The 14,938-nt window shown below is 46.3% G+C and overlaps 1 protein-coding gene across 2 annotated transcripts; it reads right to left on the bottom strand.

The window, feature by feature from the left end:
- Positions 1 to 697: 697 nt before the first annotated feature.
- On the bottom strand, positions 698 to 14,633 carry NAPG (NSF attachment protein gamma). 2 transcript variants are annotated; one of them, XM_030836600.2, is made up of 12 exons: positions 14,476 to 14,633; positions 12,863 to 12,930; positions 10,712 to 10,796; positions 9,992 to 10,009; positions 9,291 to 9,321; positions 8,218 to 8,327; positions 8,040 to 8,106; positions 7,383 to 7,453; positions 6,209 to 6,287; positions 4,486 to 4,565; positions 3,906 to 4,035; positions 698 to 2,958 (listed from the first exon to the last, which is right to left on the bottom strand). In XM_030836600.2, exons 1-12 carry the CDS (start codon positions 14,529 to 14,531, stop codon positions 2,815 to 2,817), a joined length of 939 nt encoding a protein of 312 aa, XP_030692460.1. In that variant the 5' UTR covers positions 14,532 to 14,633; the 3' UTR covers positions 698 to 2,814. The 2 variants fall into 2 exon arrangements, with proteins under 2 accessions (XP_030692460.1, XP_060166673.1); XM_060310690.2 differs by lacking the exon at positions 14,476 to 14,633 and adding an exon at positions 14,167 to 14,284.
- Positions 14,634 to 14,938: the final 305 nt, after the last annotated feature.

Raw genomic sequence — 14,938 nt, 5'->3', positions numbered from 1 at the left:
GAGCCTTTTCTTGATACCAACCTAATGAAAACATGGGGGCGGGGACAGAGGGAGACAGAGGGAGACGGCTTCTGTTGTCTTTCCCAGCTGACCCATCTTCACAAACGCCAGGGGGACCACAAGGCCACTCAGAACACGCCAAGGTGTCCTGAGGGAAACCAAAATCGCATTGCACCCAAGCCCCTCCGTCCCCTGCATTCTCTCCACCTCTTACTCCAACTTCCACCAAATCCTGGTGTCAAATCCTACTACCGATCCCCATTCCCCAGAGGACAGGCCAGCATTACACAGCACTCACTCAATAAACGTGTGATTAATTTTAGTAAATCCGCTGGTAACTAAGGTGTCAACTATGTATAAATGCAAACAATGCCATTTCAGTTTTCTCACCTCCTGGGTATTTTTCTCTCACTTAACTCGATGAAAGAATTACTCTCTTGGAAGGTGTGCTGAAGCCTCCCACCTCACCAAGGCCAGAGAGCACAGTGTGACAGTAGCAGGATGACTGGCACCTTAAAAAGCTCCACGCATTTGAAGTAACCCCCAGAGGGACTTAACTGACTCCCGGCATAAGGCACAACTTACAAGAACAGACGAAATATTGTTCTTGTCCAGCACGGCTGGGATCATGTAAATAGCTGAAGATGTATCTTTGGAAAAAAAGGGAAATAAACCAAGCAAAATGAATAATAATAAAAAGAATGATCATACTTATAGAGTTTCAGATTTTATTTTCATAATTATATCCTATAGAAGCAATAACCTGCATTTCCATATCACATTTGATATTATTCATCAGAGCTGGAAATAAGAGGAATAAAGCAGTTTCCATACACAAATACCATACTCTGCATATGTACAAATAAATTCGATATATTACCTAGACTTTGTAGCCTGCTTCGCTACAACACAACAGAACGCTGATGGCTGGATCCTGAGCACACCCATGCAGACAGACGCCCACTTTGGTAAAGTGATGACATGAGCTCTGGAGACACCTCTTCCTGCTGTGAACACCAGTTCCCCACTTCTGAGTGTCCCCTCAGGGTAAAGGCTTCTATGAGGGGAAAACGAGATGCTCCTCACTAGACACCACGCAGAACAGCCGTGACGTCAGAGACACCCACACGCCCCGCACACGAGTTCTGACATGAAGGCCGAGAAGGGGCTGGTGTGGAGGACGCCCCAGCTCAAGCCTCCTGTGCTGTGAGGCCCAGTCCCACGGCTGCTACAGGACCCTTCGACTCAGCCCTCATTTTTGTTTAATATGTAAGAAAAGAGAAATAAAAGCTTTTTTCCAAAGCTGTAATGGATAATATGGTCTACAGGAAACGGTCTAAAATACCTTTTAAGTGTTGCCGAATCTGTTGATAGGGATTGTTAAGTAGCTCAAATGCACATCAGCATAAGACTCCTGAAGTGTGACTGGATCTGGAGGGCACAGCAGGAGGACGGGGCCTCAGAACTCTTAACACGTCATTAACCACAAACGCCTAAACATGGCTTTACTGAGACCACCACTCAGTGTCTCCAAACAGTGACTGGAAGTGCGCAGAGCCACGCAGGCAACAGGGGGACTGGAGAGATTGCGTGGATTAGTGTTCTGCACCAGACTTCTGATAGAGTCCATCCCACTGCCCAACCACTCCGGCACACGGGCCCCGAGAGGACGTTCCCCGAACCCGCCACAGAGCCCAGCGTGGCTGCGACCACTCATGATGACCCACCCCAGGATCCCAGGGAGGCCAGCAGATCCAAGCCCGGGAAGCCAGGCGGGCAGCGTCTCCTGCAGAGCGCACTGTGGTGTCTGGGCCTCTTTCCAGTCAGGGGACAGGGAGATGGCTCTGTGCACAGGGAGAGGAACGCCTCGAAAATGACCCGTCAGGAAAGACCCAGAAAGCACTAGACAGCGGCAGCCCAGCCCTTGAAACTCAGCCCCCACCTTTCAGCCACATGCAAGAGGTTTACAGACAGCACCTCCTGAGTCAAGCTGCTGTCCTGTCACAGCCCTGGACGACGCAGAGGGAAGCCACGTATGCATCCCAGCCTGATGGAAACCACCACACTGTGCAAACTCAGGACAAAGGTCCTCATTAGTCCCAGTCGGTCAACAACCTGGTGGGTTCAGAGACCATCACTATGTGTTTCAGGTGGAAAAATACCCATATTCCAGAGACAACTGAAGACATTTACAGAATCACTGTAATGTGCCACCCTTCAAAATGTTCAAACTTACACATGAGACTTCAGATGCATCTTGTATTGAGATAAGTAACATTGTAAGGCTCAAAACAGCTTCCTGTCCCAATCTCGACTCTGAAGATTGAACAATTTAAATGCCTCTGATTATCACGGGGGATAAATTTCCTTCTGAAGGCATAACAAATGTTTAAAATACTATTTTGTTTAACCAGTAAACATCACTTTTAACAGCAATTATTAAATAAAATGCAAAAAAAACTTCTCTAACAATAAATTACAAGAGCCCAAGAGAAAAGGCTATCTAAGACTATCTATGCCTATTACCTTTGTTTACAATAGATCTGTCTAGAATTTGGTTTGCCAATTTTAAAGTCAACTGTCCTAAAATGCGACAGTACATTTCTCTGTTAATGCCTGCTGGTGTCTGAGAAGAGCTCTTATCATGGAAAGAAAAAAATGCTTCACAGGCAGTGGGCAGGACGGGTGGTCCAGGAAATGGGAGCTAAGACTTTGTCTTTACCAGCATCAGAGCCAGGATGGCGTGAGGTCTGGCCGCGCCCCGGGCCGTGCGGCGACATCCGGGCCATGTGGGGTCTGTGAGGGGACAAGTGCCTAGCACAGCCCCCCTGCATACTCGTCCTCCTCGTCCTCAGCGGCGGGGGCGGCGTGGCCTTTGGGCGTGGCCTGCGGGGGGGCCGCCGCCTTCTTCTTGACTCCCCCTCCTGGGACCAGCAGGCTCAGGCCCAGCTTCGCGTACTGTCAACGACAAAGCACTGCTCAGACTGGACACTCAGGCCTGACCCGCGACGCCTCCCCGGAGTCACCTGTGAGACGAGCCTGCTCTCCGTCCCCAAAAACCCCGGATACCACTCAGACGGAAAGACCACCATAAAACCCAACGCTGCTCAGCCATCGGGGCTTGTGACCAGGGTGGGGCAGGGGCACGACGAGGAAAACCTCAATTCTACGGCACACTGAGGAATCAGATAACCAGACACACGAGCTGAGGGACGCTTCTGGTCCTTACGAAATAACCATCTGCTGAGTCAGTGTTGAAAACACAAACTTACAAAAGCTGATGCCAGAATTTACCTAGAAAAGCACTGGTTCCTCCAAGTACATCATTTTATTAAGAAAAAAACAAACTACCAAGGTCTTACACTGATCTGATACCATCACAAGACTAAAGCCACCAGACCAAATGCAATGAGCAGGCGCTCATGAATCTACTGAACAGGGAAACTGGGAAGAAGAGAAGCCTGATCACAGCGGGCGTCCCACTGTGGGGGGACGGGCCCCTCCCGACTCATCCACTTGTCACCACAGGCAGCAAGACGGGGGCCAGCTGCCCCACGTTTACAGATGAGTAAACTGAGCTTCAGACCGTCAGCCACCACCCTGCACCCCACAGCGGGTGCTCTCAGAAGTGGGATTCCAACAGGCCTGCCGACCCACAAAGGCCACGCACCATGGGCCCTGAGACCGTGAGCCTGAGAGAAACTCACTAACCCAGCACCCTGGAGGGAGGCCAGCAGACGGAGGAGGAGCGGGCGTCGCCCACGGCAAACCCCCCAGCAGCCGGCCAGCCAGGCAACGTGCACCCATCGTGAGCCTCCTCTGAGCAGCAGCTCCAGGCGAACAGCAGAGGGAGAAACCTTACGAGCGCATGGGAGAGGGAGGGAGGGCCAAGAGGAGGCACTCACGTCATTGTCCATGTACTTGAACAGGGGCGAGTTGCAGACCTCGGCCACCTGGTCCTGGTCCTGCTGGTCGTAGCCCTCGAGCAGCTGCTCCAGGGCGGTGCAGTCCTCACTGCCGTTGAAGCCAGGGATGCTGCGGGGAGCACACGGCACGTCTGCGTCCGGCCCTCGGCGCACCCACCCACACCGGACGGCCGACAGCGGAGAACCCGGGGCCCCGGAGCCAGGGTGCCTGGCCTCAGGCTGCTCGGTTTAAACATGGCCAAGGAGAAAACCCCTTATAGCCTGACCTTCCTGTAACATACAACCTGAAGACTTTTCTTTCTCTTGTTATTTTTCTCTTAGATGGCAAATATCACAAAATCACTCAATTCCACGGAAGCCCCCAGGAGAAAAACACAGGAAAGAACACAACTCATAAAAATTCTGCTGCAGAAGCTGAAATTCTAGCCACGCACTCATATTGCTCTGAACTATATTAAAAACAAAAAAACAGAAAACAAAAACCCCGTTCCACAGCCAGGACTGCCTATCTAGGCAGTGAGCTGGGGCGGAGAAGCAGCCGTGCACTGGCAGGTCTTACCTGTAGCTCTCCCGGACGCAGCGCTCTGCGGCCACGTAGTCATTTCTGTGCAGATGCACTAAGACTTGGGCAATTGTTTTCTAAAACAAAAGAGGTGATTAGGCCAAGATCATATCCCTGCAGAAGTCAATTTCCTGACACCTGGAATTTGACTCAGTTTGCACCTGGAGAGACTCGTGAATTCTGCAGCCACCTCCACAGGACACTGGGGGGAGAACACCCCAGAACACCGCACCTCAAACTACAATGCGCACACCCCACCCGGGGGTCTTGCTGGAGACGGTGGAGCTGGTGGTGGGGAAGCCTGAGAGTCCACTGCTCCTCACCGGCTCCCAGGTGGTCGTGGTCCCGCCAGTCTGAGGGCCACACTTGGAGAAACAAAGCCCCAGAACACAGCCACTGCACAATTTACAGAAAATTTCCTCTAAATGCTTATATAGGTTTCATTTTGAAAAGGGAACAAGAAGCAGGGGGCATAACTCTGCAATTCTACTTTGGAATTCTTCAAGAGATACGAGGAAAAGATAAATGAATGGAAACTTCATGTAACAGAAATAGACACTATTTATAAGCCAACAAAAGGACTGAGACCACAGACACAACTGATAAGATCTTATCGGCAAAAGAGCTCTACACGAAGTATTTTTCAATCTTTTTTATATCTATTTTTTCAGACAACTTTTATTGATCTTTTGTCATCTCCGTTTTCAGATTAAGCCCATCTGCTTATTTTATTTATATAAAAGCCCATCCGGTATTTTAGTTCAGACACTGCTTTTTCAGTTCTAAAATTCTCATTTAGTTCATTTATGGTTTCTATTAAAAAAATAAAAATCAGTCCTTTTGTCCATTATTTCGCCCATGTTCACCTCTGCCACATGGAGCAGCTGTGACAGCTGCTTCCTGGTCCTGACCTGGTGACTCCAACATCCGGGTCCCCTCTGTGGTCCTTCCTCCTGACAACGGTCACACTTTCCTGACCCGTTCTATGTTGAGTCACCTGGGACTGCCCCCTGGACACTGCAGGGCCCTCCCACGATCTCGGGCTCAGGCTGCACGTTCTGTCTGCTTTCTGGGCAGTGGCTCTAGTCTTAGTTCAGCCACCTGCTCCGCTGCTCTGGGTGTGCCCTGCACACGCAGCTGGAGTGCCCCCCCCCACTCACAGCCCCACACACACACACACACACACACACGTGCGCGTACTGGGGGGGGCGGGGAGGGCCCACTTCCAGCCCTCCTCTCTGGGCTCTTCTCCTGGCTCTCTGAGCTCATCTTCCCAGCTCCTCTGACTGGGGCAGACAGTGTTTCATCCGCCTGCACCACCATCCCAGCTGCAACTCCACGACCAGGGCTCAGCTGCAGAGGAGCCGAGGGAGAAGGAGCAGGAGATGTGGGGCCTCTCCTCTGAGCCCCTCTGGTTAGACAGATGGGGCGGGGGGCCCTCGGGGAGGAAAGCCGCCCTGTGCTCCCTGCCCTCCAGCCCTCTTGGCTGCTCACTTTTCAGGGTCCGAGGGGCACAGCCTTCTGTTTTGCCTAGCAGTGTTAGCTGTGATCAGGAGAGAGGTGATAGTGGGCTTACTCCATCTTGGCCAAAAATAGAGGCCCATAAGGTATTATTTTAAAAATAAACAAACATTCAGGGAACCCGGTCTTAGGTACACAGTTACACCAATATGAAAAATGATCTAAGGAAAAGCCAAATATAAGCACTTTCAAAGCATACCTTATAACAAGTTGGATAATTCTCAATTTCCTTATAAATATTTTTTTCTTTCTGAATAGAGAGTGCCGCCTCATCAAACCTAAAGACAAAATAAGAAATGCAGAACAAGGCGGGTCTAAGTGATCCACAGCAGAGGTCCTATAATGTACTTGATGTTACAGGTTTTAGAGAAGTAAAGACCACATCAGGCACTGTAACGACTGCTCCATAACCCGTGTTTCCGTAAGCTCTGCTCACTCGGCTTGCCTTCTAAATGTCAGACTCGCCCTTCTAAGACACCAAGCAGACAGGGCGAAAGAACTCAAGGACAGGCCGCTTCATATGCGGAGTTTTAGGTCTGGTAAGGACCATCCATTAATGAGCACCCAGCAAGTCCAACAAACCGCTCTGTGAGCATCTGTGAGACGTGCCGGAGCCCAGCCCTGACTCAGTCACCGCGGATACCTTTCCCTCACTGAAAGGCCGTGCAGACGCCCCAAGAGCACTGGCTCCCAGGAACCAGGACCCCCACCGGGCCCTCACACGCCCACCGCGGCCTTCATGACCCCGACAGCTCCTGGGGCCAGAACGCGCAGCAGGGGAGAGTAGACAGGGAGAGGCGAAACAAGGTCCTTCTTGCCACTTTGACCCTCAACAGTCTTCTTCCATCTACTCTCACATATTTTCCTTTGCAGAATTTTATTAATAAGGGAGATTGTTTACTAAGCTTAAGTTGAAGTAAAACACAAAAGGAAAATCCATAGGATTCTAGGTTTCTGGGGTCCGGCTATTTGTGCCATAGGTCCTAAGTGTGAAGGAGAAAAAATCAGTACCCTGTCTAACGACGCTATTTGGCTGTCGTAACCTGTCAATTTTCCTGGGTGAGCACTTAGGGCATCTTGTCACTTAGCTCATACGGATACTTGTCCTTGAGAGGCATCACCACCCACCCAGACAACAGAACAAGACAACTGCCCCCTCCCAAGTTGCTGAGTCAGGGCTTAGCCAACAAGAGCACAACGCACGATACATTTTGGGATGACACTTTAGAGAAGCGGCAGATCTTTCAAAATTTAATCCAACGTGCTGCTGTCTTGTAGCCTGGTGTGCCCATGGTTACACCAAAAGATTAACAAGCCTGTCCCTGTGGCCAGAAGGTCACAGGGACACAGGAGCACAGCTCTATGACACGTACCTGCGCCCTCGCACCAGCAGCCTGGAGGCCTTTCCTAGTAATTCAACTGCCTGTCGTAAGCGCTCTTCATTCTGCAGGAATCCAAGAGAAGGGAGTGTTGGCTGCTTCAATGTAGGAATCTTTTTCTTCCCCTAACAATTTCTGATAAAAAAGTAATGGCACTGGGGACTTCCCTGGTGGTCCAGTGGTAAAGAATCTGCCTTACAATGCAGGGGACGTAGGTTCGAACCCTGGTCAGGGAACTAAGATCCCACAAGCCGTGGAGCAACTAAGCCCACACGCCACAACTACAGAGCCCACACGCCCTGGAGACCGCACGCCACAACGAGAGAGAGAAAGCCCATGTGCCACAACGAAGAGCCCGCACCGCCACGAAAGATCCTGCACACCACAACTAAGACTTGATGCAGCCAAAAATAAATAAAATAAATAATAAATAAATCTTAAAAAAAAAAGGTAATAGCACTGGATCGGGGGGTGGGGTGGGGGTGGGAATTCCTCCAAAGCTGCTAAGCCATCTCACTACTAACAGAAGAAAACAAGAGTTCAGCTGTGAGCACAGAAAAGTTTTCAAAGCAGCCACTGCATTTCTCTGTTTTCCTATATATCATGAACATAAAATTCTATATACTCAAAGAAAAAAAAATTCAAACTTACTTCAAACACATTAGCTGTCTGCTGATATAACTGCACAGCCTTTTCTGGATCCACGTTTTCTATAAGCCTAAATTAGACAAGAAAATCTGACTTACATGAGAAATAGAAAACTTGTTTTACAAAGGACTTTATTAAAACAAAAAGACTTCCACGCAGAGACCTGTGTCCACACACTCACTTTCCAGCCCGCTCCAAGGCCATGGCTGCTGTGTCCGGGGTGCCGTTCTCCAGGTACATCATGCTAGCTTTCTCAATCAGCTGAACAGCCTCCGGGAGTTTCTGCATCTCCTTTAGGCAAACAATACAGCATGGACCAGTAAGTGCAACAACTTAAATACAGAATTAACAATCTGAAATTCAAGAAAGCAAAGGACCCAAAACATAATACAATAATAAACATATTGAAAATGAAATGCGTTCACATGGTCACTCTCTCCATCAAGCTTCATTTTGCTAAACCAAAAACGCATCAGTTGATTTCTGCAGAGTTCATCCCTTCACAGAGTTTCAGGGAAACTACACACACAGTAGAAACCAAAATACTTGCTCTTCACAGTTTTCTAAGCATTTACAATTCCTGGAATACTTATGAGCTCCTACTACATACAAGGCCTGTGCCAAAGGCTGCAAACTGGCAGCCCAAGGGCTGTGTGTCATTTCCGAGGATGGCTTGCTTCAACCCTCCATATCTTAAAGTCAGATACTTTCACAGGAGGTCTGTTCTGTGGCTTCGCATTTTAAACATGTCATAGGCTACGGCATCTGCAGGCTTGCGCCCCACATGGCACTGGCGAGTGGGGCTGTGCAGCAGCCGGCCTCCTCCAGGGGCGTGTTTCTCCCCACTTCCTGCACACCCAGGCCGGCCTCCTCCATCTCAGCAAGCCCTGCGTTCACCTGCGCTTGCAGCCCTCTTACTCTGAGCGCCATCAACAGAGTAACCCTACGTATCTTATTAGTAAACTCCAAGTCTCAGCATCATGTGCTCCTTATGTCTAATATCTCCAATTCAAAACTTTTTTTAAAAACTGAAGAAAAATCATGTAAAAGCTAGATGTAAAGATTTTAGGTATTATCTATTTAGGGTTGACATACTGTATCTCCGTGCTGACCTTGCACAGGTTGTTTTCAAGTCTGTCCTTCACTAAGTTAACAAATTCTTTAGGATACAAAACTTGCTGGTCTTGTTCTTATGGGAACTTCAAACTGTAACTCATTTTACCTATAGAGCAGCTGTGACACAACGGTACTGACCTTCAGCATCATGCCGGCTTGTTCATAAGCTCTGCAGAGAGAATATAAGTTCTCAGATGAGATCTTGATGAGATGGGGGAAGAGAAGCTTTCTACCACAGACATGAGAAGCTTCATCAATTAAAACTGGCTCAGACAACACATACTTACTTTAGGCTCTCATTACAACACAACATAATTTTTCTTCCTTTTATTTACGTGGGCAATAATGCCTTGGAAACAACAGACATCTGAGGTAAAGGGATTTCACTTTGCAGATGCAAAGTTAAGTAAAGGTCAGAGAGGTTAAATGACTTTCTACTGTACTTGACAAACCTAAATCCAAGTTTTGAAACAAGTAAGTGTTTTTCTCCACAAAAGCAAAAGAAAGCTTCCTGCTTCTCTCCACAGGCACCATTAACTATTAAAAAAGAGGGAAAAAAAGAGATTCTAACTCGTTTTTTCATAGGTTATTGAACAAAACGGTCCTAAAAATATGATGGTGATTTAACTTAAACACTGAATTATCTTAGGAGTGACTTCATTTTTAAGATTCAGGTGAAGACTGAAACAAATGGAAATGACTATTTTATTTAAATCAATACAAATTAATTCACTATTTCTGAATTTATAACTTAGGAAAAATTTACTGACCTAAGAAAAAGCAACATTTAAAACATAATAATCTACAAATACATGAACACATGGAGAATATTTACTTACTTGGCAGCATGAAAAAGACTGAATAGATGTAACAAAGTCAAAATTAAGGAAAAAAAAGCAAATCAATAATTTCTAAAGATCTACTATTTAAAAAACAAGGTTAACTAAATCACTGTCCCAGTTTGTTTGAAAAGACGAACCCTACAAATCAGGAAAAGAAGAAAAATTTATCACCTGTAGCTGTCTCCTAAAAACTATGTAATTCACAAAAACACTGACAAAACACATCGATTTTTAAGCTACTTCCATGATGCATTAACTTGAAGTTTTACTAAAATGCAAGGTTATTATATCCATAATCTGCAAGTGAGGTAAAATAAACATTTTTTAGTTGATAAGATTATAAAATACCTCAGGAAAATTTGTTTTAAACTACTTAAAAATTTTATTTCAAATATCGGAGGAAAACTACATTTTTAAAATATTTATAGAGCAGTTAACATGTCTCTAATACCCGTGCCACTTCTTCATTTTTCAGCACCTGTCTCTATATCTCCCTCACTTCATCCCAAGTAAAACCATCATGAAGCAAATCCAGAAACAACAGAAATAAACTCTCAAACGCAGCTCTGCAAAGCAGTGTGGACCTTATGACCAAGTCTCTATAAATGCACTTCCAGAGTTTAGACATGCAGTATTTTTCTAAGTGGCTTCTAATTTAATAGCACTGTACTCCACATGCAGCAAATTTATAACAATCTCTAAAGGCTGAAAAGATACGCCCTGTTATTCTCGTGGGCGACAGCTTCTCTCAGGCAGGCGTCTTTTGCTTGTTCAAACTGTTTGGCATTTTTAAAAGCAACAGCTGAAAGAGAGAAAAAATATATAGACTGTCTATTTCCATCATTTAAAGAAACCTCAAATAAATCCTTACCAAAATGAGCATGACATGTGAAGTATCAGAAAATAAACTTAACACTTATTTTAATCAAATACTTAGGAAATTTCATAAAACTATAAATACTACTTTTTTCTAAGCCATTTTCTTACAACTTTTTTGATTATCAATAACTTACAAGTATTTTCAAAAGGTTTTTTTTTTTCTTAATTGTACACTATTGGCAATAAATCAGTACTCCTTCCACTCAAGCCCAAGTCTTTCTAACACCACCATCTAAGCTTGGGAAACTAAGACGGCATCAGTCAAACCAACACACCCAAACTACAGGCACTGTCACTAAAACAGCACCTTACCTCACCAGTTTCACATTTAATAATAGAAACAGTGCTTTAGTTATGGCTTATTCTATCTTTTAAATTATTCTGAAACTGAAGTCTAATAAACACACTCAATATTTTTATAATAAATCTTCCTTTTTGGCACAATCTTTAAATACGATCTTACGGACTTTGGAAAACTTACAAAGTGTTGCTTACAAATAAATGAAAAGGATACTGCTTTAAGAAAACATTGTTTGTTAAAAACACACTCTTAGGGCTTCCCTGGTGGCGCAGTGGTTGAGAGTCCGCCTGCCGATGCAGGGGACACAGGTTCGTGCCCTGGTCCGGGAAGATCCCACATGCCACGGAGCAGCTAGGCCCGTGAGCCATGGCCGCTGAGCCTCTGTGTCCGGAGCCTGTGCTCCGCAATGGGAGAGGCTACAACAGTGAGAGGCCCGTGTACCACAAAAAACAAAACAAAACAAAACAAAAAAACCACCCACACTCTTAAAATTACATTTAACAAAATGTAGAAAATAAACAAATGACAAATTATTTTCATCCCTGCATTTCTACATTTTTCTCTTTGAAAAATTTACTGATGAAATGTATCTTGTATAACCCCTTAACGAAAATAAACAAAAGATGTTTTCATGGGAAAATCTGACTTGAAATATTCATTTCTGAAAGCAGCTCATGGTCACAGATACATACATAACAACTCTGTGTTAAATTTCCCTCATGGAGGATACTTGCAAAATGTTGTGCCCTCCAGTTAAAGGTGTTCTTGTACAAGGTGTCCATAAAATCCATGTAAAATTTGAACTTCTAATAATTTTCCTTCTAAATATGAGGTACAGTAATTTCCATAATGCAACAGAGAATTTACTCAAGACTTAAATAAAAGCGCTAAAGATTAATTTGTTGTCATTTCTTTTATTATCTAGAAAATACATCCTACATTATGCTTATTAGTTTCAATTTACTGACTTCTTTCTTCTTGGTGACATACTAAAACTAAAGTTTGCCAAAAGCACATTTCCTAGGTGATTTCTACAAATGTGATCAGGGCTACTGCTGAAACACACAGTAAAATGTGTCCAGGGTATTTCAAAATCGTATTATGCTTTATAACCAAAATAATCACGGATATGTTGAAAACTATCATTCCATAACTTAAAATGCTAAATTTTTAACAAATTCCCTTTCTGTTGCAAATTTCAGGTTGTTTTTATCTCATATGCAGATAAAGGCAATAAAACATGCATATGAGCTTAACTCTTCATGAACACATATCAGTGCATCTCCACAGGAGGGTCATCAAGAGCGAGAGCCAAACACGCTCCGTGCGCATGCGGAAGATAAGCCTAAGGTTTTAAAAAGCCAACGAGAAAAATCTTTATTCAGTAATAGTAAAAAATATGACCAAACTCCCAGAAGTAGTATCAACTGAGTGAAGTTCAAGAACATATGAACGATGTTAAAAGCCTGCAGGGGCACCCGCCGTGCCATCTGCACTCGTGGGAGAGGGAGAGGCGGCTGGGTCTACAGCTCAGAACTCGACATCTGAAAACAGGAAGTGGAAAAGCGCAGGGTTTAATAATGCAAATACTATATAGGAAGCATTAAGAGTGAGAACTATGCCGAGATGAAGTTACCAGCCTGCTTCAAGATTACACACTGCAGGGACAGGGCTACAGTCACACGTACCTGCTTTTCCATACTCAGAAGCGGCACTGTCATAATCTGGCTTCCATTTTAAAAAACCAGTTTTCAGGCTAAAATGAAAGAGAGACACATTTAACAGAAGTTACCAACCACACTCCTAAGTCAGAACCCTGCTTATAAGGATCTTGTAGGTCATTAAAAAGGGAGGGGGGGACCATCAGGTACACAGTCCCCATCTCGCCCACCTCCATCCAAACTTACTGACAATTACAAACAACCTCACCACTTTCCCTCCCACTGTCATAGACATGGTTTCCCCCTTTTGAAATGTCTGTATAGCATCCAAGGGGAGTGGAGGTTCTCAAGGCCTGATCCCCAGATGAGCAGCATCACGCAGAAGTGCGCTAGAAATGTATGAAGTGCTGAGCCCCAGCCCAGCCCTGCTGAACCAGGATCCCGGGAGTGGCAGCAGCAGCAATCCAGGGTGTAACAAGCCCTGAGACGCACAGAAGCTTGAGGTAGGCTGAAGCACAGCAATAAGCAGGTGGACTCGTGAGACTGCAGCTCAGGAAAGGCCGGAGATTACCAGAATCATCAGCACCTGTCACACCCGTGAAGACCCGCAGGGAGACTGGAGAGAGAGGCCAGAAAGACTACAGAACCAAACACTCAGAGAGACACAGGGAATCAGCAAAAAAGACTGCAGTTAACCACCAGTGAACAGGAAGGACAACCAGAGACAGGATGACGGGAAAGCACGACAAACTGCTTTCCAGGATCCCAGGATCACACGGCATCTTAGACACCGCACCAAAGGACAATCAATTGAGTCCCTATCTAATTTGCCCTTTCTGAAACTCTTTTTAAAATTTTATGATAATTTCACATTGTCAAACTTGGGTGTGCATAAGAACCGCTAAATAAACACCATCTTAAATTCTACATTTGAATTCAGTTAGTGAAAGCCTGCTTACATGTAACAGTGTTACCTTCCAAAGAATCAGGGAAGCCCCAGAGCCTGCAGAAGTACACCCTTCATTTTGTTCCTTTTAATTTTCTGCCAATTAAATTTATTTAACATTTGTGTTTGTCTAATACTGTTATAAGATTCAAATTTGTAAACAGTTCTCAAGCTTACCAAAAACATTATTGTTCGGAAAAATAAAATCCTTAAATTGCAACCTGTCTACTCTAATCCACCAACTGAGGAAGTGCTGCAATAAAGCAAAATTCTAATCCACCACCTCTACCCCAAAGCCCTCATTATATTCTGTATCTTAACATAATTTTTAAAAACCCCACCAAAAACAAGATACAATCTCTCAATTGTCTTATGTGCTACATACACATGGGAAAAACTAAAGATTTTTAAATACAGTTGGGCCTGGAAGCCGCCCAACGCGCCGGGAAGCACCGGCATCCCAACTGCCGACGCGGAGAGCCGTGCCCGCGACAACGGCGGCGCCCCCACGGCCCCAGGCAAGACGACTTCTGACGTCCGACGGCAGCGCTTCCGGGGCGCGGCGACCCCACCACGCCCGTCCGGCCCGGCCCCCCCCCCGCCCCAGCACCCCCCACCCGGTGCTGACTCAGACCGGCCTCGGAGGGGCCCGGTCCAGGCGCCTACCCAGGGCAGCGCTGGACCTCTCACTCACCATTTCTCTGCTTTGGCCAGGTGCTCCAGCCCCTCGTTTATCTTCTGAGCCGCCATCTCCGCGGCGCGGCCCTGACGTGGAGGCCGAGAGCCCGCCGAATGGGCGTGGGAACGCCGAAGAGGAGGCCGGTACTGCGCCGCAGCCGCGCTACCAGGGCCCGTAAGGCTCAAACCTAGTGCAGCGAAGCGGCCCAGGAGCCGCGCAGGCGCCGCACAGGCAGATGTTGCGCAGGCGCAGAGCGCCCGGGCTGGCCTCAAGCGTGGCCCAGTGCGCAGGCGCAGTGGGTAGTAAAGGGGTTCGCGATTCCATTCGCCAGTGGAACGCAGTTTTGTTGAGCACGTTTTATGTATCAGGCGCTGTTCTAACCACTGGCAGGTCGGCAGGGAGTGCGACAGACCGAACCCTAGCTCCGATAATTCGATAACTGTTCACCTTCAACAGAACTCCCGCCTTTTGCCGTCCC

This window comes from Globicephala melas, chromosome 13 (assembly GCF_963455315.2).
Source record: "Globicephala melas chromosome 13, mGloMel1.2, whole genome shotgun sequence".
Classification (NCBI taxonomy): Eukaryota; Metazoa; Chordata; class Mammalia; order Artiodactyla; family Delphinidae; genus Globicephala; species Globicephala melas.
This window is presented reverse-complemented; position numbering and strand designations above follow the sequence as displayed.